This window comes from Hemicordylus capensis, chromosome 14 (genome assembly GCF_027244095.1).
Source record: "Hemicordylus capensis ecotype Gifberg chromosome 14, rHemCap1.1.pri, whole genome shotgun sequence".
NCBI lineage: Eukaryota > Metazoa > Chordata > Lepidosauria > Squamata > Cordylidae > Hemicordylus > Hemicordylus capensis.
In genome coordinates this window covers 14,458,007-14,479,008 of record NC_069670.1, presented here as the reverse complement: position 1 = coordinate 14,479,008, position 21,002 = coordinate 14,458,007, and the positions used below count along the sequence as shown (strand labels likewise).

General features: G+C 55.7%; 1 protein-coding gene across 4 annotated transcripts; it reads left to right on the top strand.

Moving 5' to 3' along the window:
• Window positions 1–1,158: 1,158 nt before the first annotated feature.
• On the top strand, window positions 1,159–19,642 carry KLC2 (kinesin light chain 2). Of its 4 annotated transcripts, none has more exons than XM_053278607.1 (16): window positions 1,159–1,252; window positions 6,508–6,820; window positions 6,946–7,176; window positions 8,254–8,326; window positions 9,173–9,395; window positions 9,750–9,837; window positions 10,505–10,606; window positions 11,316–11,489; window positions 12,243–12,342; window positions 13,087–13,136; window positions 13,251–13,324; window positions 13,642–13,750; window positions 14,471–14,620; window positions 16,000–16,124; window positions 16,754–16,814; window positions 17,840–19,642. In XM_053278607.1, the coding sequence occupies exons 2-16, from the start codon at window positions 6,572–6,574 to the stop codon at window positions 17,918–17,920; spliced, it is 1,890 nt and encodes a 629-aa protein (XP_053134582.1). In that variant the 5' UTR covers window positions 1,159–1,252; window positions 6,508–6,571; the 3' UTR covers window positions 17,921–19,642. The 4 variants fall into 4 exon arrangements, with proteins under 4 accessions (XP_053134582.1, XP_053134581.1, XP_053134585.1 ...); XM_053278606.1 differs by having other exon boundaries at window positions 1,163–1,294; XM_053278610.1 differs by lacking the exon at window positions 1,159–1,252 and adding an exon at window positions 2,989–3,010.
• The last annotated feature ends 1,360 nt before the right edge of the window (window positions 19,643–21,002 follow it).

Genomic DNA, 21,002 nt, shown 5'->3' with positions numbered 1-21,002 from the left:
AGGCCATCTAGAAGCAGAGAGGTAAAGGGAAGGTGTGCCATCGAGTCGGTTTTGACTCCTGGTGCCCACAGAGCCCTGTGGTTTTCTTTGGTAGAACACAGGAGGGGTTGACCATTGCCTCCTCCCGCCCAGTATGAGATGATGCCTTCCAGCATCTTCCTATATCGCTGCTGCCCGATAGAGGTGTTTCCCATGGTCTGGGATACCAACATACTGGCAGGGATTCAAACCAGCAACCTTGGGCTTGATAATCAAGTTATTTTCTGGGCTGTGCCATGAGTTCAAATCTCTGTCCAGCCATAAAACTCCCTGGGTGACTCTGGGCCAGGCATCTCACCCCCTACACTCCACCTAACCTACCTCACAGGCTTGTTGTGAGGAGAAGCACAACTTTGTATATTGCTCTGGAGTCCTTGGAGGAAGAACAGGGTATTTCACATGTAAAAGTGAAATAAATCTACTGATTCCCTTAGGCTTGGAACAGGAATCCTTACTCCAGAGTAAAGGAAACCTCTGGTAATGCCTGTATCTATACATATGGGCGGGGAGTGGGGAGCCTCTTCCCCAAAAGAGGTATACATTTGCCAAACTGTATCTGGCAAATGATATTGCGTCATTTGTCAAATATAGTTCTACAAAGATTATAAGAAGATATATGTGTGCACACGTTTGTAATGGGAGGAGAGTTGGTCTTGTGGTAGCAAGCACGACTTGTCCCCTTTGCTAACCAGGTTCTGCCCTGCTTTGCATTTGAATGGGAGACTACATGTGTGAGCACTGCAAGATATTCCCCTCAGGGGATGATGGAGCCACTCTGGGGAGAGCATCTAGGTCCCAGGTTCCCTCCCTGGCAGCATCTCCAAGAGAGGGCTGAGAGAGATTCCTGCCTGCAACCTTGGAGAAGCTGCTGCCAGTCTGTGAAGACAATACTGAGCTAGATGGACCAAGGGTCTGACTCAGTATATGGCAGCGAGCTGCCTATATTCCTATGTCTGCCAAATACGACATACACATAAAAAGAGCATTTAGACAGTACATACAGAGACACCCACCCCTCTATGTCGAGAATGTGCCCACATTCTTATTTGTCCGCCGACATCAAATGCTCCAGCCCGCCTGGGATCCCGAGAGGCGCCCTCCCCTTTAAGCTGGTTGTTTTGGGGCGGAGCCACACGCCGGCCGGTGCCGCTGCCGCAGTGCCTGCTGGGAAGGATGAGGCCGCTGGCGGCTGCTGGAGAAGCAAGAGGAGGAGGTGGGTGCTTGAGAGCCGCACCGGCGGAGGCTGCGCGCGCAGGTACGGGGGGGTGGGAAGGGACAGTGGGGGATGCTGGGCTGGGGGCTTCCCCCCAGGATGCCGGGAGGGGCCCCTCAGAGAAGGAGGGGGGTGGGGTGTAGCAGCAAGGGGAGCCCCCCACAGCGGGTGGGGGCTCTCCCCACAAAGCCCTGGCATGGGGGGATTGGGCAAGGGATGGGGGCGCCCCCCACCCAGGCGAAAGGACGGGGGGCTATGGATTGCAGGCAGCCAAAGGGGCCTCTCTTGGGTCAGTGGGGAGGCAAGGGGTGTCTCCCCAAGCTTGAGGAATAGGGCGGTATTATAGCCCCCCCCAAAGAAGGAAGGAGGTCTGGCTAGTGGGGACCTCACAAGCAAAAGGGATCCCCCCACCAAAAATGGGGGGTGAGGGCCAGGTAGAGTGAGGGGGACTTTCTTAAGAAAGGAGAATGTTGGGGGGTGCTGGGTGCCCCCTTGCCCCCCTGCCCCCCACCTGAAAAGGGGTCCCTAGACAGGCTGGGGAGGGAATGAGAGGTCCAGAAAGGGGATGAGTCCCTCCCAAGCTAAAGAGTTATATGTGGGGGGGGGGGTTGGTAGAGGGTCCCAGGTTAGGGAGAGGGGGGCCAGCCCACAGGCAGAGAGGCTTCCTCCCAAGGATGAGGGGCAGTGCGGGGGGGGGTGTTCGTGAGACCTGGTCAATGAGAGGGATTGGGAGAGATTTTGCGCGCCCCCCTCACCCCACCCCTGTGTCAAAAGGAAGGTGAGTTAGGGTCAGAGGGAGAAGTGGGGCTCCCCAGGTAAATAGGATTTTTTTTGTAGGGAGGAAAGTGGCTCCTCCAAAAAGGCAGGTGTGGAATAGATAGTAAATGGGAGTTTCCCCACAAAGAAATGCGGGGTCAGGTAGGGGTCGATTATCTCAACGAAGCAGAAGATGAATATGGGGTGGCGGCGAGGTGGTGGATTATTAGATCACTGTAAAAGGGAGGGAGTGAAGTTACCCAGAAATCTGACTGTCTCCAGATCGCAGTCAGGATCTGCCTGAAAAGCCGGGGTGGGGAGTTGGCTCGGTGGGAGAGTTCTCAGCCCCTGAGAGAGAAGAGTTATGGGGTGGGGTGGGAGGGGCGTGTTCCGGAATAGACCGAAGAAGCCAGGAGCCCCCCAGCCAGGTGGGGGCTGGGCAAAGAGTCCTCCACTAGGAAAGGGGTATATGGTGGGGCAGCTTTATTGGAGTCTTTTCCCTAGAAAGGGGGTGTTGAAGTGGGGGGAGAGCTCCTGTACACATATGCAAGGTGGGAGAAGCCCACCACCCCACTCCACCCCCAAGTATGTGGACTGGCTAGAATGTGCCTGCTTAGGTAAGAAGTGGAGGACGGGCTGGAGGAGATACCTCTCCCCAAAGATGAGAGATCTGTCAAAGATGACTCCCTCCCTCTCTCCCATCCTCAAAATCTGGATTGCGGAGGAGATGAGGCTCAGGTACAGCTCTCTTCCTGGACCTAGGGAGGAGAGGAGCTGTGGGGTGGACCAGAGAACCCCTTAGAAGAGGGAAGCTGTTCAGAGGTGATGCTTCTCCCCCCCTGAGCAAGAAGAGGTGTGAAGATCAGGGAATCCCCTTTCCGAAAGGCGAGTTTCTATATCTCTAGGGAAGTTATGGGGGAGGCAGTTCTCCCCGCCCCCATTCCTGAAAGGAGCAGTCACGTGGGAGGCAGCCTCAAGGTTTCCCCTGGAGGACAAGGGAAGGTGAATTTTCTCTCTTCTCAGTGCCAATAAAGTGGGGTGGGGTCTCCTGCCACCATCAAAGGTGATCAGGGACACATCCCAGTTCCATGAAGTTGAGAGGGGGGCAGAGAAGTGGGGTCTCCTTGGAGCAGAAAGGAAGGCTATCCCCCGCTGAGGTGGGGAAGGGGCTTTAGGGTCCCTCTCCAGCAAAATTAGGAGGGGGGAGTGATGGATGGATAAGCAAAAAAGGGGGCAAAGCAAGACTGTCCTGCCACCCCCAGAGAAGGAGGAGGAGGAGAAGGTCAAGCTGTGGTTGAGTGAGTGGAGATGCCTCCTTGAACATTTGAGAGTTTAGACAGATGGGAGACCACCCCTACCCACCCCACAAAACCTTTGGGGCAAAATAGCACTGTACAGAACACTGTCAAGAAATCCACCCCCCCTCCGCAAGAAAGGATGCTTCAGACCCAAAGCAAGGCCTACAGGAAAGTATTTAATAGGCATAAATCTAGATGATGACAGAAAAAGGGACCAATGATGTTCTGAAGGGCTTGGATGCTCCGCTTGCCGTTCACGTGGGATTTGGGGGGCACCTTTTTGTCGTTCTGTGGGTCTGCAGTGTCCCCTTGTTGGGTCTGGAGCCTGCAAGGCAGAGTAGGGGTGGATTGCTCTGTTTTCAGAAGCCTATATACTTGTCTCTCTCTCCCTCTTTAAATCTGCACCCCAAGCCCTGGTTTCTGCCAGTTTCTGCTCGACCCCTTCGCTTGAAGCATCGTAAATAAGGAACAGCCAAGAGAAAGGAATACATGCAGAAATGTCCACTCACTTGGGGGCGGGGAGATGCATAATTTAGGCTGACGGGTTGTTGTTTAGTGTCTTCCTTGGCGGTATAGGTGACCCATAGAAAGGACAGGTGTTCTTAAAGATAGATAGATAGATAGCTAGCTAGATAGATAGATAGATAGTCCGAATATGCCTGAGAGAAGGAAGAATCCAGTACCCCAGATATGGGGAGTGGGTGTGGAACTTCTCTGATTTGTGGCCTTCGGTGCCGTCCCTCACTCCGCAAGACCTGGGCGGGAGAGGAGATATGAGGCAGAGGCTTCATGCCTACAGCCCTTTGGAGCAAGATGAGGGGAACTTTGCTTCTATCGCAACGGGGTGCCGTTCGTTTCCATCGGGGTGTTTGGCCGGGGTTCCTGAGGCTGGTTGGGAGGAGATGCTGGTGGCTTGCAAGAGATAAGAGTGTGTTTCCTTGCTAGTGGGGGTGTCGGGCGGGGCAGAAGGGGGCAGCTGAGTCCATCTTGCCTGTGCTGTGCCTCGGTTTGGCTTGCTGGGCACACGGGACTCCTCCAGCCGCAATGCGTCTCTCTTGCCGGAGCCGGAGCCGGCCACCTGCTGGGGGGAGCCTAGAACTACAAAGGCAACCGGACACCAGAAGGAGAGGCCACTTTCTCTCCCCCACCACCACCGCCCACCGCCAGCTCCTTTACATTCCTAAAATGCTGGAACTGAAGTTGACCGGCAGGTCACACCCTCTGCAGGACTTCTGCTCCAGTTCCAGGTGCTGTGGTGGGGCTGGCTGGGGTTACTCAGCGGTGAATCATCACGCGCTTCTGGGTCTCCGTGCAACCCTCTGAGGCATCTCCAGCAGGTTCTGCGGCCCGGCCGGGCTTCGGATTGAGCCCTGCCCTGCTCCAGATGATTGCTGGGTGCGGAGCCTAGCAGAGACGCAGGCCGCCCGAGGTGGTGATGGTGGTGGTTGCAGCTCTGGGTGTGGTGTTGGGGAGGACAGCCAGAGAGAGTTCGACTTGGCACCTCAATAGCAAGCTCTAAGTGCTTCGAGTCCTCTGCGTTGCTGCTCTTGGCAGTCGGCACAACGTTCCTGTAGAGGAGGCCAGTAGGAGAATGTCCGCACTTGGCCTAAGGAAGCTGAGAGAGACCAAGTGGTTTGCTTAAGGCGACCTAGTAAGCTGGTGGTGGAAGCCAGATTAGAACCTGGAGCTTCTAGGCTTGCCTCTTTGGCCGCTTCACTCGCTCAGGAGGCGTTGCACGAGTGGTGAGTCCGCCTGCCCACCCTTGGCCTCCGCAGGCAACAGGGCAGATCTGTATTAGATAGGCAGGGCTTTGGCCACGGTGGCTGGGAATCCATGTTCCCTTAAGAGGGATCCCCAGATGTTGTTGACTACAGCTCCCATAATCCCTAGCTGCAATGGCCTTGGCTAGGGATTATGGGGATTGTAGTGAACATCTGGGAATCACTCTTACAGGGAACCTTGCTGGGAATGATGGGAGTTGTCCAACTCATCTGGGGCCCCAAGCTGGCGAACGCCTGCGATAGTGTTGGGCGAGGGCTTTGGAGACGGGAGTCCGAAATCAGATGCCTCTCAGCCCTGATGCTTGCCAGGCGGCCTTGGCTTAGGCACTCCCTTTGAACTTAACCTGCTTTACAGGGTGTTTGTGATGATGGAAGGGAGGAGAGGCTCTGTGTGCTTCCCAGAATTTCTTAGATGGAATCAAAATGGCAACCGCAGCCACCCTACAAGCCTGGTATGGCGCGTGTTACTGGCTGCCACCGGGGCTCTGCGAACTGAGCAAAGAGACAAGTGGTTGTGGGAGTGGTTTTGCTTGGATTGACCATCTCTTTATACCCCTGTCCCCAAAGTTGCCCGAGCAGAAACTTGCAGGAAGGGGGCAAAAAAATGGCAGGCTTGGTGCAGCAACAGGAAACCACTAGCTTGTGGTTTTTGCTGGGAAATAGGTTTGAGAAAAGCCCCTGGAATAACAGTGCTTTGCAAGACCTGTTTCAACCATTCAGTGGTTGGGATGACCTGTTTGATGTCCACGTGTTGATGTCCGTGGCAGGGGCATAGCTAGGGGAGGGAGGGATGTGTTCACTCCTCCCTCCGGCGGCCCCTCAGAGTGAAGGAGATGCTGAAGAAAATAAGGTGGGGTGGAGCTGGGGGCCCCTCAGGGGCTCAAGGGCCCCGGTTCTTTGAACCCGTCGGCTCAGTTATCGCGACACCCTCCCACGTGGTGATTCTCTTCAATTTTGGTCTTCTCCAACCCCCGCACAGCACCCCTCCAGTGGAGGTCGCTGGGTTCTGCCTTGTGTTTCTTCTTAGATGGCGAGCCCTTTGGGGAGGGGAGAGGAGAGCTGGTCTGGTGGTCGCAAGCCTGACTTGTCCCCTTAGCTAAGCAGGGTCCACCCTGGTTTGCATTTGAATGGGAGACTAGAAGTGTCAGCACTGGAAGAGATTCCCTTCAGGAGATGGAGCCGCTCTGGGAAGAGCATCTAGGCTCCAAGTTCCCTCCCTGGCAGCATCTCCAAGATAGGGCTGAGAGAGACTCCATCCTGCCTGCAACCTTGGAGAAGCCGCTGCCAGTCTGGGAAGACAACCCTGAGCTAGCTGGACCAGTGGTCTGACTCAGTCTATGGCAGCTTCCTGTGTTTCTGACGGGGGGGACCATCTTGATGAGTTCTGTATTGTTTCTTTCCCTACGTAAACCGGTTGCAGAACGGCATCTCAGTACCTGCCGCCGTCTCCCCCCGCCCCTTTCCTCCTGGGCCCGGGCCCAGCGATGGCGACCATGCTGTGCCTGCGGGAGGAGAAGCTGGAGAAGCTGAGCCAGGACGAGATCGTGCTGGGCACCAAGGCGGTGGTGCAGGGCCTGGAGACGCTGCGCACCGAGCACCACTCCCTGCTGGCCGCCCTCGTCGACACCGTCAGCCGCCTGGAGCCGCCGCCGGAGGCCAGCGCCAGCCAGGAGAAAGCCGCCCTCCTCCGCAAGTCCCTGGAAGCCATTGAGCTGGGGTTGGGCGAGGCCCAGGTAAGGCCCGCTGCGGGGGGGTGGGGGGGGGCGCCCGGCGGGTAGCCTGCCTGAGCCGCCGGAAGGAGCGAATGGCATCGACCCAGGGGGCGGCCTGCTCCCCTCTCTCTCCTGCCCCATCACAGGTGATCATCGCCCTCTCCAGCCACCTGAGCGCCGTCGAGTCGGAGAAGCAGAAGCTGCGGGCGCAGGTGCGGCGGCTGGTGCAGGAGAACCAGTGGCTGCGGGATGAGTTGGCCACCACCCAGCAGAAGCTGCAGCGGAGCGAGCAGGCCGTGGCCCAGCTGGAGGAGGAGAAGAAGCACCTGGAGTTCATGAACCAGATTAAGAAATTCGACGAGGACGTCTCGCCGTCGGTAGGCCGCCCCCCCCCCCCCCCTCCTCCGCCCAGTGAGCCGGGCTGCACGTGTCAGGACTGGTCTGGAGGAAGGGACGCTCCCTGAACTTGGGCTGCGGCATCCGCCACACCTCAGGCACTCGGAGTTGGGTTTGTGGGGGCCGTGTTGCGCCGTGGGCACTCTGTGTATGCCCAGAGGCTAGGCTTTGGCCAGCCGTCCAGTGTATGAGGTGAAGCTAATTCACGAGTCCGGGTTCCTCCCTAGATCCTCAACAAGTTGACGGCTACGGTTGACAGCTACTAGTCGGAGGGCTGTAGGCCACCTCCAGCCTTGGGAGCGGGTTGCCTCTGGGTACCAGTTGCGGGGGAGTCACAGCAGGAGGGAGGGCAGGCCCCTTTCAGCTCCTGGCTGTGGCTTCCAGCGGCATCTGGTGGGCCGCTGTGCGAAACGGGATGCTGGACTAGATGGGCCTCCTTGGGCCTGATCCAGCAGGGCTGTTCTTATGTTCTAATGTTCTAAATGAATTTAATAACATCTGATGGGTGTTTTGGGCGTGCTGGCATTAGTCTCCGTGAGCTCTGTCTTAAATCAAACTGAATTCCGTTTTATTTTTACACACACACACACACACACACACACACTTACTTGTTTTTAAAGTGGGTTTTACTGGGTTTTTAAAATTGATGTCCACTGCTTTCAGTGATTGTACTGGAAAAGGGGCCCACCTGCATTCTTTGCCTGATAATGCCTTTGTGTGACTCAGCTGCATCCGTGGCATTTGCTTTCAGACCGATGCATTTATAATGATGTTCTCAAACATTTGCTTGTGCTTGTACATGACGCTTTTATTTCATGTGGCTTGTTTTGTAAGCCTCCTTGTGCTTATTTTAATAGGGAAAGGTGGGGTACAAAACTTGCTCGAATTCAGCAAATATCAGTAGGTGTCAGAAGTGGTGCGATGCATGTGTCAGAGTAGCTCCGGTGAAACACGGGCATCAGCACTGTGTCTTGCCAGAGGAAGGGGGCGGAAGGAGGCCGCCTTACTGTTTCCTCACCCCTTGCGTTCCAGCCCTGATTTGCCTTCTCTCTGCCCAGGAGGAGAAAAGTGGAGAGACGGCCAAGGACTCCTTGGATGACCTCTTCCCCAGCGACGATGACCAGGGGCCAGGTGAGTGATGCAGGCCAAATTTGCCTCCTTGACTCTCCCTTTTGGGTCACGTCTGTTTGACCTTAGCAAGAAGCAAGTTTAGCTGCACATTGTTTCAGCTCCTTGTGCCCATTTCACCTCCAGTGGAGATCTTAATGACTGCATCCTGTGTTTTCTGTGGATCATGAGTGAATTTTGCTCAGATTGCCTTATCTGTGATTCCTCCAGATTCTTCCTCCTGCCATCTGAGTGGGGTGGAGACTTTCTAGGAATTTGTCAGGCATGGTAAAGGGTTAGAGGAGTGCTGAAATCTGGACTGGGGAGAGGAATTGGGAGCTTGGGATTATGGGATTGCTAAAGAGAACCTTCACGTCCAGAAATCTGGTATCGTCTGAATCCCAGGGTGTTTATGCATAATACAATCCAACACAACAAATATTTATATACCGCTTTTCAACAAAAGCTTCCCAAAGCGGTTCACATAGAAATCAGGTAAATAAATAAACAGAATGGCTCTCTTTCCCCAAAGGGCTCACAGTCTAAAAAAGAAACAAAAGATAGACACCAGCAACAGCGACTGGAGGGTTGCTGTGCTGGGGACGGATAGGGCCAGTTGCTCTCCCCCTGCTAAATAAAGAGAATCACCACTTCTAAAATGTGCCTCTTGGCTCAGTGAGCAGGGGACTGATCGTGTCTTTCTACACTAATGTGTAGAAAGATTCTCTCTCTGCCTACTCTGGGCCTTTAAAAAAAAAAGTGGATAGCCCTAGGGGGTTTGTGGTTTCAGTGTCTATGGGACATGGATGAAGGAGGCTCGGGCTACGGAGCCTGCTGTCTCATGAGCTCGTGGGGCTGATTCCTCTGCAGGGCAGACCCACAGCAGTGGAGACGCAGCCGCCCAGCACGGCGGTTACGAGATCCCGGCGCGCCTGCGGACGCTACACAACCTCGTGATCCAGTACGCCTCCCAGGGCCGCTACGAAGTGGCCGTGCCCCTCTGCAAGCAGGCCCTGGAGGACCTGGAGAAGACCTCGGGCCACGACCACCCCGACGTGGCCACCATGCTGAACATCCTGGCTTTGGTGTACAGGTGTGGCCTTGAGCGGATGTTGGGTCAGAGGGCTCTGTGTGTGTGTGTGTCTTGGCCTTTCAGAGTGGAATCAACTCCAGGCGTGCTGAGGGTGGGGATCATCCACAGAGGACTATCTCACGTACGCTTGGCACATGTGAACGGATTGGGACGGCCCCTGTGTGAGGAACCTAGCTTGTTGGGGGTAAACTTGTTAGGCTCCCTGATGGTTTGGTTGGTTGGTTGGTTGGTTGGTTGGTTGGTTGGTTGGTTCCTTCCTTCCTCTTTCTTTCTTTCTTGCCTGTGCCGTGTGTCTTTTCTACACCGTTTGAACGTGGGCTTTTCTTTGTGTTCCTCCCCCCCCCCGCCCCGCAGGGACCAGAATAAATACAAGGAGGCCGCCCATCTCCTCAACGATGCCCTGGCTATTCGGGAGAAGACGTTGGGCAAGGACCATCCTGCCGTAAGTGCCCTGCCTGGTCCCAGGGGTGCATCCGGGAGCCCTCTGGGCCCCCAACAAGCCTCGGCTGGGGGTTGCCTCCGCCCTGTGGGGAAGCAGGGTGCCTATGTGGCTTGTAAAAGTTTCCAATTGGCGTGGGTTTCTTTTGCAAGCGCCGGGTGCTGCTTTTTGAGCCGACGCCCCCTCTGTGGCCCTGTAACAATGCTTTGTGATCTCCGTGGGGTGGCAGCAAGGGATGTGTGTAGCAGCGAGGCCTGACTCCCTCAGACAGGCACACGCATGCACGCTTTCTCGTTGAGAGCCCCTAGCTCAGGGCTGCTCAATTCAGCCCCCTCCCCCAGCTGGGTTTGGACTACAGCTCCCATAATCCCCAGCCACAGTGGTCAGTCGCCAGGGATTGTGGGAGTTGTAGGCCAACATCTGCAGGCGGGCCGGCGTTGAGCAGGCCTGCTCTAGCAGAAGCCGTCTGGGTGCTGGTGGAGATCTTTCCGTTCTCATGCGGGCAAGATGGTACCCTCCTCCGTTTTAAACAAGAAAGGGAGCTGTGAGATCGCCCAGGTCTCCGCGCCTGCCAGATTTCCGCGAGATCTTCGGAAGCAGAGCCCTGGGGGCCGCGGGTCGGAGTGGGACGGTGGTTGCTCAGGCCCTCTTCCTGCCTTCTCGCGTGCAGGTGGCTGCTACCCTCAACAACCTGGCCGTGTTGTATGGGAAACGGGGCAAATACAAGGAGGCAGAACCGCTGTGCAAGAGAGCCCTGGAAATCCGTGAGAAGGTACCCGAGGAAGGATTTCTGGGGTTGGGGAGCTGAGATTTCCTGTTGGTATTGGTTCACTGGGGGGCGGGGGTGAGAGAGAGAGAGAGAGTGTGTGTGTGTCAGTGTTGGGTCCGTGTGCAACCTTATTTTTTTATTATTTATTTTATTTATTTACACAGTCAGACAGGTGTTATTGACTGGTTTGTTTTATCCAGACATCGAGTCCTTCCCAAGGACCTGGGATGGCTGAATGTTATTATCAGTGTTGCTGTTATTATAGACATCGTCGCAGAATATAGGCTGTTCCCAGATGATGATGATGATGATGATTTTATTTATTCGATGTCTATCCCGCCCTTCCAAAAATGGCTCAGGGTGGTTTACACAGAGAAATAATAAATAAATAAATAAGATGGCTCCCTGTCCCCAAAGGGCTCACAATCTAAACATGTTATAGGGAAAGCTCTTGAGACAGAAAGACGATCGATCTCTCTCTCTGCCCACTCTCACCCCTGATGTTCAGCCCACCAGGGTGAAAGTCAATGTCCTTTCTCCGGGAGAGGAGGGTGATCTCAAGAGACGCCTGCTGTGCTGGCGTCCGTCCTAGCTAGAAATACAAATGATGGTTTGTGATGTTCAAGTCGTGACGGGGATGTGGTAACGATATAGGGGGGTAGTGTTTGAAGTTTCCCTGGGCCCCCGATGATCACTGCCCCACCCATCCCAGGTCCTCGGGAAGTATCACCCGGATGTCGCCAAGCAGCTGAACAACTTGGCCCTGCTGTGCCAGAACCAGGGGAAGTACGAGGAGGTCCAGTACTACTACCGACGCGCTCTGGAGATCTACGAGTCGCGCCTCGGGCCCGACGACCCCAACGTGGCCAAGACCAAGAACAACCTGGTGAGAGAACGTGGGGAGAGCCCAGCTGGATCGGAGCCAAGTTCCATCTAGCCCTCTCCTCCCCCCCCCACCCCGCCATTCTTTGCCCTTGGCAGCCAGAGCCCGGAGGTAAACTGCCTCTGTCCCTGGAGGCTCCATTGCTCGCAGTCGTGGCCCTTGGCACTTTTTGGCCAAAGCACTGGAAGGTGGGAGCAGGTTTCTTTGGGCCCATGGCGTAAAATCGTGGCTGCACATTCTGCCTTGGGAGGAGAAAGTGCCCTAGAATATTTTTCGAGGATGGGTCTAATAACATGGGGCTGTAATAACAAAAGCAGATGCTGGTTTGGGTGGCATATGTACAAGTTCTCCCCTGGCTGCAGAAAACACTTCCTTGGCGTTCAGGCATTTGATGCAGTGGGGCCCCAACCATGCTGACCTCAGGCCAGACGGCTGGGATTTTGTCAATTTCTAAATTTGTGACTTCTGTGAATGTGGCCAAGTTCTGTTTTGTTGCATCCAAACTTCGTCGAGCTTGTATGAGCAATTTGAATATTTTGTAAATTATAGTGGTATTATTTTAAATGTTAGGCTGGCCGAAGGACCGTAATAAATTTACTTACCGACTGGGATTTGGCCCGGTGAGGCAAGCATTGTACAGATGCTCTCTGGACACCGTGTCTGATATTGGCAGTGGAGGCTGCTGTCCCGGAGAGGGGGTGGCACCCCCATGCCCTCCGCCCGCTCCTCTTGACTCTGAATCCTCCTCCCGTGCAGGCCTCCTGCTACCTCAAGCAGGGCAAGTACAAAGATGCCGAGGCCCTCTACAAGGAGATCCTGACCCGAGCGCACGAGAGAGAATTCGGATCCGTCAACGGTGAGCTCCCATGTGACTTGTCCCCTTGGCTAAGCGGGGTCCACCCTGGTGTGCGTCTGAGTGGGAGACCACACGCGAGCACTGTAAGCTCTTCCCCTGAGAGGAGGGGGCAGCTCTGGGAAGAGCGTCGATCTGCCTGCTTGCATGCAGGAGCTTCCAAGTTCCCGCCTGGCGGCATCTCCAAGATCGGGCTGAGAGAGACTGCAACCTTGGAGAAGCCGCTGCCAGCCTGGGTCGGCCAGGCCTGCTCAACTCCGGCCCTCCTGCAGCTGTTGGCCCACAGCTCCCAAATGTTTTGGATGATTTTAATTGTTAACTGATCTGATGTAAACAATTTTAATTGTAAACCACCCAGAGATGCAAGTTTGGGGCAGAATAGAAATATTTTTAATAAACACAATCAATCAATCAATCCCTGGCTGTTGGCTGCTGTGGCTGGGGATTATGGGAGTTGTAATCCAAAAGCAGCTGGGGGCACCCTAGGTGGAGCTGGCCTGGTGTAGGCAGTGCTGAGCAAGACCAGGGTTTCTTAACCTTGGGCCCCCAGATGTGGTTGGACTACAACTCCCAGAATCCCCAGCCGCAAAGGCCATGTCTGGGGATTCTGGGAGTTGTAGTCCAACCACATCTGGTGGTCCAAGGTTAAGAAACCCTGAGCTAGACGGACCAAGGGTCTGCCTCAGTCTTGGGTGTTCTTAAGGCGCCTTGATGTGTTCAGTGCGGCCTCTCCTTCCTTCTCCGCAGGAGACAACAAGCCGATTTGGATGCACGCCGAAGAGCGGGAGGACAGCAAGGTGCTTCTTGGGGACGGACCCGGGACCCTTGCACAGGCCTTGGGGGGCAGGACTCCAGTCGCCCTCCCTCAGCCCCTCCCCTTTAACCCTTCCCCTTCCTTGTGGTCCCCTCAGGATAAGCGCAGGGAGAAGGACAGCGCCCCCTATGGGGAATATGGAAGCTGGTACAAGGCCTGCAAAGTCAACAGGTAAATTCCGGGCCTCTTGGCTGAAGATGGAGCAAGCAAGTCGGGAGGGACTCGCTTCTGACTCGAAAGCAAAGAGAAGCCCAGGACCTTGAGACTCGGGGCCGAGCTGCAGTTGCTGGGACACCCAGGCCCTGAGGAGTCGAGGACCTCCTGTGTTTCCTCTCCCTCTCTCTTTCCGTTAATCAAAACTTTCTCCTCGCCAGTCAACTGGCTAAGCATGAGCATGCAGCCCCTCCGGAGACATCCCCTTGAGGGGGAAGGGCCAGGAAGGGCTAGTCTGATGGTGGCGTCTCTGGTCTCCCCTCTCCTGTCCGCAGCCCCACAGTCAACACGACCCTGAAAAGCCTGGGGGCTCTTTACCGGCGCCAGGGCAAGCTGGAGGCGGCGGAGACGCTGGAGGAGTGCGCCCATAAAACCCGCAAGCAGGTGAGGGGCGGGTGGGAGGGAGGGCGATCCCGGTGGGCGGGGTGTGTCTGCTTGATAGCCCCCCCACCTGCTTGCCCGTGGCCAGTCGGAAAGACTTCTAGGCGGCTAGATAGGGACGCTTTCCTCAAAAAGACTTGGCAATATAGGAAGGTGCCTTGTCCCAAGTCAGACCATTGGCCCAGCCAGGCCCGTGTCCTCTACTCGGACTGGCAGCAGCTTCCCAAGATTTCGGGCGGGAGTCTCTCCCAGGCTTACCTGGAGATGCTGTCAGGGAGTGAATCTGGGATATCTCTCTCTCTCTCTCTCTCTCTCTCTCTGAATGCACCATGGGCTGGGAGAGCAGTCTGGGGACCTTGGATCCTTACATAGGAACATAGGAAACTGCCATATACTGAGTCCGACCCTTGGTCTATCTAGCTCAGGATTGTCTTCACAGACTGGCAGCGGCTTCTCCAAGGTTGCAGGCAGGAGTCTCTCTCAGCCTTATCTTGGAGATGCTGCCACGGAGGGAACTTGGGACCTTCTGCTCTTCCCAGAGGGGCTCCATCCGCTAAGGGGAATCTCTTCCAGTGCTCACACTTATAGTCTCCCATTCAGATGTAACCAGGGTGGACCCTGCTTAGCTCTGGGGACAAGTCATGCTTGCTAGCACCAGACCAGCTCTCCTCTCCTGCCTCCTTCCCCATGTGCCCCCCAGCCTAATCACCGTCCTTCCTCCAGGGCATGGACGCCATCAACCAGAGCAAGGTTGTGGAGCTGCTGAAGGACGGGAACCGCTCGGAGCACCGGCCAAGCCGCGAGGGGCTGTCTGGGGCCAGCAAGTGCGAAAATGGGACCGAATCGGAGGAGGGAGCCGCCGAGTGGTCTGGGGTGAGGGCAGCGGGACCCGAGCCCAACCCCACCGGGATCGTTTAAGGCTTTCCTTTGGGAGCGGAGCTTGCAAAAAGGCTTCCTTGCTCCGTCATGGTCTCTGAGATGCTGGGCAAGCCCAAACACTTGGGGCTCCTCCGGGGCTCTTTGTGTCTTGGGCGCGATGCACGGATCCGTGGACCTCGTGACAAGCCCAAGAGGCGGCAGGAGGCTGGAAGGGCAGGCTGGTTCTTGCCACCGACAGCCAGGCTCCAAGCCCCCTGCGTGCTCCCAGGGAAAGGTGTGGTGTGTCGGCAGAAATCAAGGGAGGAGGTGTCGGGGAGGATGACCATGTCCCCGCCTCGATCTGGGCAGGGCGGCGGCCAAGGGTGAAGAAAATGATCAGGAAAAAATGATCAGGAAAAAATGTCGAGGAAAGAATAGTGTTAAAACTGCCATTTTAAAAATGCTGAAAAAATGATCACAACGAGCACACAAACAATTTCCTACCCTTCCCTGTTTTTTGCCGAGGCACTGCATTTTCGGAGGCGTGTTCACAGGGCTTGGAGCCTAGCTGGATGCCGTCTTACCCAGCGGCCAGCCATAAGAACAAGCCCAGCGCTTACTATATTTTTAGTCCTTTCCCGAAAGAGCTCAGGGTGGCCTCAGTGATTCCCAGGTTGGAGGGTTCATGAGTTGGTGGTTCTCCGAAGAGCTCCGGGTGTCAGGTGTGATTCCCGTGCTGGGCGGTTTAACTATGGTCCATGGTTAAGACCTCCTCCTGGTTAACGATGCGAATAAGCAGTGTCGCTTCTAGTTTTTTCCCCACCGGTGTGCAGAATCAGCTTTGTTCTGGGCGGCAGTATCAAGGCAGTGGGTGCGCATGTGCGTTCAGAGGGGGGTCTTCCCGATTCAGCCTGAGCGGGCTCTAGAATGAACTGGGCAGACGTCAAGCGACTGGTGAGCGCACGCCTTTAGAGTAGGGCTTCTCCACTTGGGCCCTCCTGCAGACGTTGGTCTACACCGCCCATCATCCCTGGCTATTGGCCACTGTGGCTGGGGATTGGGGGGGTTGTAGTCCAAAACCAGCTGGGTGGGTGGGTGGTGTGTGAAGTTGACCAGGCCTGCCTTAGAGGGCTAATAAGGACTTAACCGGGACCCTCCACTCAGAATCAGCTCACCTAGCTGAGCAAACGCTATTAGTCCCCACCTCCCATCCTGGTCAGTGTCCTCTCTTAACAGGGATTCCCAGATGTGGTTGACTACAACTCCCAGAATCCCCAGCTACGATGGCTTTGGCTTGGGGATTCTGGGAGTTGCCGTCAGCAACGTGGATCCCGATGGGCTCGCTTCCCGTCAGGGTGCTGACCGCCCTTCCTCTGCGCGCTTCCCCCTTCCAGGCGGGCTCCGGGGCCCTGCGGCGTAGCGGCTCCTTTGGGAAGCTCCGGGACGCCCTGCGACGCAGCAGCGAGATGCTGGTCAAGAAGCTGCAGGGGAGTAGCCCGCAGGAGCCCAGGAACCCGGGGTGAGTACTGGCCTGAAGGCTCGGCTTCTGCAGCAGAGAAGGGCAGCAAGTTGCCTCCAGGCTGGCAAGAGCCGAGGCCTATCGGCTGCAGCATCCTGCGGCCCCCAGAGGGCCCCCCTGCCAGGGGCCCCCAGGAAGCAGCACATTCTTCTCCTAAGCGGCTGGAACTCTGTGGTAGACTGCCTCTGTGCATGGGGGTTTCCCTTCCCAACAGACACACCGATAACACAAGACCAGCCCGGTTGGACCCAGACCCAAGGCCCACCTCGTCCAGCTGTCTGTTTCTAGCTGCGGTTCCCGAGTCATTTCCCTCCAAACTGAGCAAAGAGGCACCTTTTAAAAGTGGTGGCTGTCTTGTATTTAGCAGGGGGAGAGCAACTGGCCCTGTCCACCCCCAGCACAGCGTCCCTCCAGTGGCTGTTGCTGGTACCTATCTTCTCTCTCTTTTTAGATGGTGAGCCCCTTTGGCAACAGGGAGCCACCTTATTTATTTATGTAACGTTCGTTGAAAAGTGGGATATAAATATCAATACTGTATTATTTGCCTCTCTCCTTGGCCGAATCCCATTTCCTTCACCCTGCAAGCCAGCCTGCCTGACCTCTCGGGCGCTTTTCTCTCTCTCCCGCAGGATGAAGCGGGCTAGTTCGCTCAACTTCCTCAACAAGAGCGTGGAAGAGGAGTCGAGCCAGGTACATGGGGCGGGGAGTTGCAAGGGGGCCTTGCCTGGAGGATCGTGTGTGCCGGTGTGTGTGTGTGTGTGTGTGGGTGTTCCCCAACCTCCAGCTGCTTCTCCCCAGCCTGAGCGGGCCTGAAGGGGTTAGGGAAGCCTGTCCCGTTGGGGTTAGGCACTGCTTTCCTGGGGGCTCTTCCCAGCCAGCCAAATCGAGCCAAGGAAGGGCTTCGGTTAGACCTGATGGGTTTTTGGTGCTCTTGTATAAGGAGCCGTTTCCCCGGATTTCCCCTTTCCAGATGGATTGATCAAATTTCAAATCAAATCAAATCACATTTCGAACAAATCACATTTCAAATGGGATCAAATGAAATTGATCAAATTGATTGCTCAAAGATTGGTCAGATTTCCCCTTTCAAGATTGATTGAACTGTTGGAAGCGAATGGTCTTCTTACCCCACTCCTTCCTCCCAAGGTGCCGAGTTGCTGAGCCTTTCCTCCTCGCCACGACCTTGTGGTTTCGGCCAGGGCGTGTGTGTCTGGCCCCGGGTCGTGGGTCCGTAGCTCAGGGGCAGAGCCTCTGTTCTGCATGCAGAAGGCCCCGGGTTCAGCCCCTGGCAGCATCTCCAGCTAGGCCTGGGAGAGACCCCTGAGCCTGGAACCCTGGATTGCCGCTGCCGGTCCGTGTAGAGAAGACTGCGTTAGAGGGACCAAGGGTCTGACTCGGCGCACAGCCGCGTCCTCTGTTGACCAAACTGAGTACAGACTTGAACCCAGGTCTCCACAGTTCTACTCTAACCACTGCACTGGCACACTTGTCATGAAGCCAGCTTCACGGTTAGGACAGGGGGACCCCCCCCCCGCCCCCAAAGCTCTGGTGCCTGGGGGGGGGAATCAGGTGGCAGTGGCACCCCCAGAACCTTCCCCACTCTCTTAGCGGTAGGGCTGACCCTGAGCGGAAACGGCATCTTTATCGCTCTCGCTTCGGCGGCAGCTCCCCGTGTACTGACCGTGGGCTCCTTCCCTTCCTCGCTCTGTCTGCAGTTGCCCAGCAGCCTCTCGGAGAGCCGGGGCCTCAGCGCCAGCAACGTCGACCTCTCCCGCCGAAGCTCCCTGCTGGCTTGAGGAGCGGCAGCATCTGCTCCGGCTCGGCCCGGGTCGGGGCACGAAGATCGGGCTCGTGTCGGGCTGCCCGCCAGCAGGTGCCGCCCGGAAGAGCCCCCCACACACACACACCCCGCCCCTTGAACAGGGCTGGGGCCGCTGCCACTGCCCCTGGGCGGACTCGCACAGACTCACTCGCTCACTTACTCACTCGGTCTTCCTCTCGACGGCCGGCATGTTGCTGCTACACTTGTCTTCACCTTGTGGCTGGAAACGAGACTGTGTCGTGGCCGGGCGAGTCGTAGGGGCTCTGAAGCCGGCCCTCTCCCTCCCCTCCCCTCCCCCTGGGATCCCTCCGCTGCTGGCTGCCTTGGCGGGAGCAGGAGGGGTCCGCCTATCCGGACCCAGGGGCCCGAGTCTGCACTCCTTAGAAACGTTCTGGGTCCCCTCAGCCCTCCCGCTGTGCCCCTCCTCAGTGGCCGTGGGGTGACAGGAGCTATGGGGCCCCTCTCTGGAATCGTCCCCTCCCCGGAGCGCTGGCAAGTGACCTCCCTCTGTCCCAGCATGCTCTGCCTTTCCCACGCCAACTTCCTGGGCCAGACCTAGGAACTGGAAGGCGGCGTTTCATGAGCCCGGAGGGTCCTGCCTCTCCCGGATCCAAGGCCCCTGGCCCAATTTACTTGCCTCAGCCTGGGCATCCTGTACACTCCTTGGGGCAGTAACCTTCCATGGAGGAGGAGGAGGAACTACAGTTCCCAGCATTCTTTGCAGCACTTTGGTCAGCTGAGGTCCCCCCCCCCAGCTGCCTCCTCCCTTGCCCCCCGTCTGTCACTTCGCATCCGTGTGTTGGCCTCAGGGAGATGTTGCTTCAGCGTCCTGGTCCCTGCTGCCGTCCCGTGTGCCCGTCTGCTCCCCTCGGCCCTCTTTCTCCACCCCGCACCCCTTTTGATGCCCTCGATCGGTGGTTTCCAACCTTGGGGTCTCCCCATCTTGTTGGATGACAGCACCCATCCTCTCTCGCCAGAATAAATCACAGCTGGCGTTGGATGGGCATGGCCAAAGCAGCAAGAGCGGGGCCGCTGGGCTTTCTGCCCTGGGCCGCGAGCCTGTCTTGGCCAAGCACTGCCCGTCTTCCGTCGGGCTCCCTTCTTCCGCAAGGAGGCGGCGTTGCTGCTGGGAGGGGAAGAAGAGAGTCCTCCGGGTGGGGAGAAGCAGCCCTTCCTCCTCCGAATTGTGTGCCTGTTCTGAGGCAGGCTGGCCCAATCCTTCCCTGCACCCCCCCACCCCCCCTCTTGAAAGCACTTTGGAACTCCAAGCAGCGACGACTGGGCCTGCCCCAGTGCCAGGTGGGACGTAAACGGTGGCTGGAACCGGGCAGGGTGGGGGGAAGCAACACCCACATCTCTGTGCATGCACCTGCACGCACATCCGCCACTCGCCCACCCCCTTTCCCCCCACAGCCCAAGAGTGCACTGTTCCTTCTTGGCCGGTCTGCTGCTCGCCTCGGGCCCCCCGATTCGAATGCTGCCCAGGACGAGGCTGTGTGGCCGTGGATGCGTTCAGGGCCCCTCCCTTACCCTCTCCCCTTGCTGCCGTGGATGGAGAACCTTCCCGTTGACCTGGCCGAGGAAGGGACATGCCAGTGGGGAAGTGGGGTGGGGTGCAGAAGGTTGGGGCCAACGTTGCTCTGTATTTAATTATGTTGCTGTAGAAATTAAAAGTGGGGGGGAAACCTGGGAAAAATGTGTCCGTCTTGTCTGTGGTTGGCTTTTTCTCGACTGGTGGTTCAGTTCATGCACCCAATCTAGCAAGAGCAGGGAAACTGGGGTGTGGGGTGGGGGAAGCAGGGTCAAGAAGAACAAAATAACATTTTGTGCTTTGGCTGCAGTAGGGAGAAGGTGGGGGAAAGGGGAGGTTCCAAGGGAAAGAGGTGGCATGTTTGAGGAATTCGGAAGGAGAAAGCGGAGAGGCTTTTGAATGAAATGGTTAAAAAAGAAAAAGCATTTCTATGAACTACCTTGAGTCTCTGATGGGTAAGAATGTCCATGCATTTCAAAATAAAATATAATTACATTTTAATACGCGTATATAATATCCATAATACTTGAATATATCTGTTTCATATAATAACTTCATTGGCACACGTGTACATGCAAATTAGAAATTCTGTGGATAGAGAGGGAGAGAACCTGCTTCGCTTTTGCTGATTCCAAATGTTGCAGCGCGGACTTCATCTCCCAGAGGCCTCTGAGGGGCAAGGCGCGCTGGTGCCGGTATCACGTGACGACAGGGAAGCCCGCCTGCAATCGCTACATCGCCCTGCATGCATAATGCGGCATGCTCAGTAGCAGAGCTTGAAGCCGTTTGCCCTTACTTGCTCTGTTCTAAGCCACGCATTGGGTGCACAATCGAGATTATTACTGATTGATACTATATTTTATATTATAATGATTAATACGTCACACCATGCCATTTCTTAATAATACTTGTAATATAATCTATAAGATAAAGCCGCTTTGGCTTCCCCCACTCACTGGTATGCAACTCCCAGACCCAACCATAAAAAATAGAAACATACCATTGTCGCTGGTAGGTTCCAGACCTCGCCCAGTCTACCAGAAAAACCCCAAACCCTAAAACAACAACAATAATAAACTCATTACTTTCCCAGAAAATCTTGATAAACTCTCCCACTGGAGAGCTTAGGGAATGAGACCTCGTAGAGCTAGGAAAAAAGCCCAGAGTCACAGTGATTGCATTTGTTTGTAGCTTGATTATTACAGATAATATGATCATTATACTAATACTTGTAATGATATAGAATATAAAGCTGCTTTGCCTTCCCTCACTCACTGACATGAAACTCCCAGACCCAACCATAAAAAAATAGAAACATAAACTCATTACTTTCCCAGAAGATCTTGGATTAAACTCTCCCACTGGAGAGTTTAGGAAATGAGACCTTATAGAGCTAGGAAAAGTCTAGAGTCACAAGGATTCGTTTGCAACTTGATGATTAATCCTCAGTTATCATTGATAACATAATGATGATTATTATACTCATAATTGCAAACTGCAAGCCCTTTTACTAAGTCACATCGCA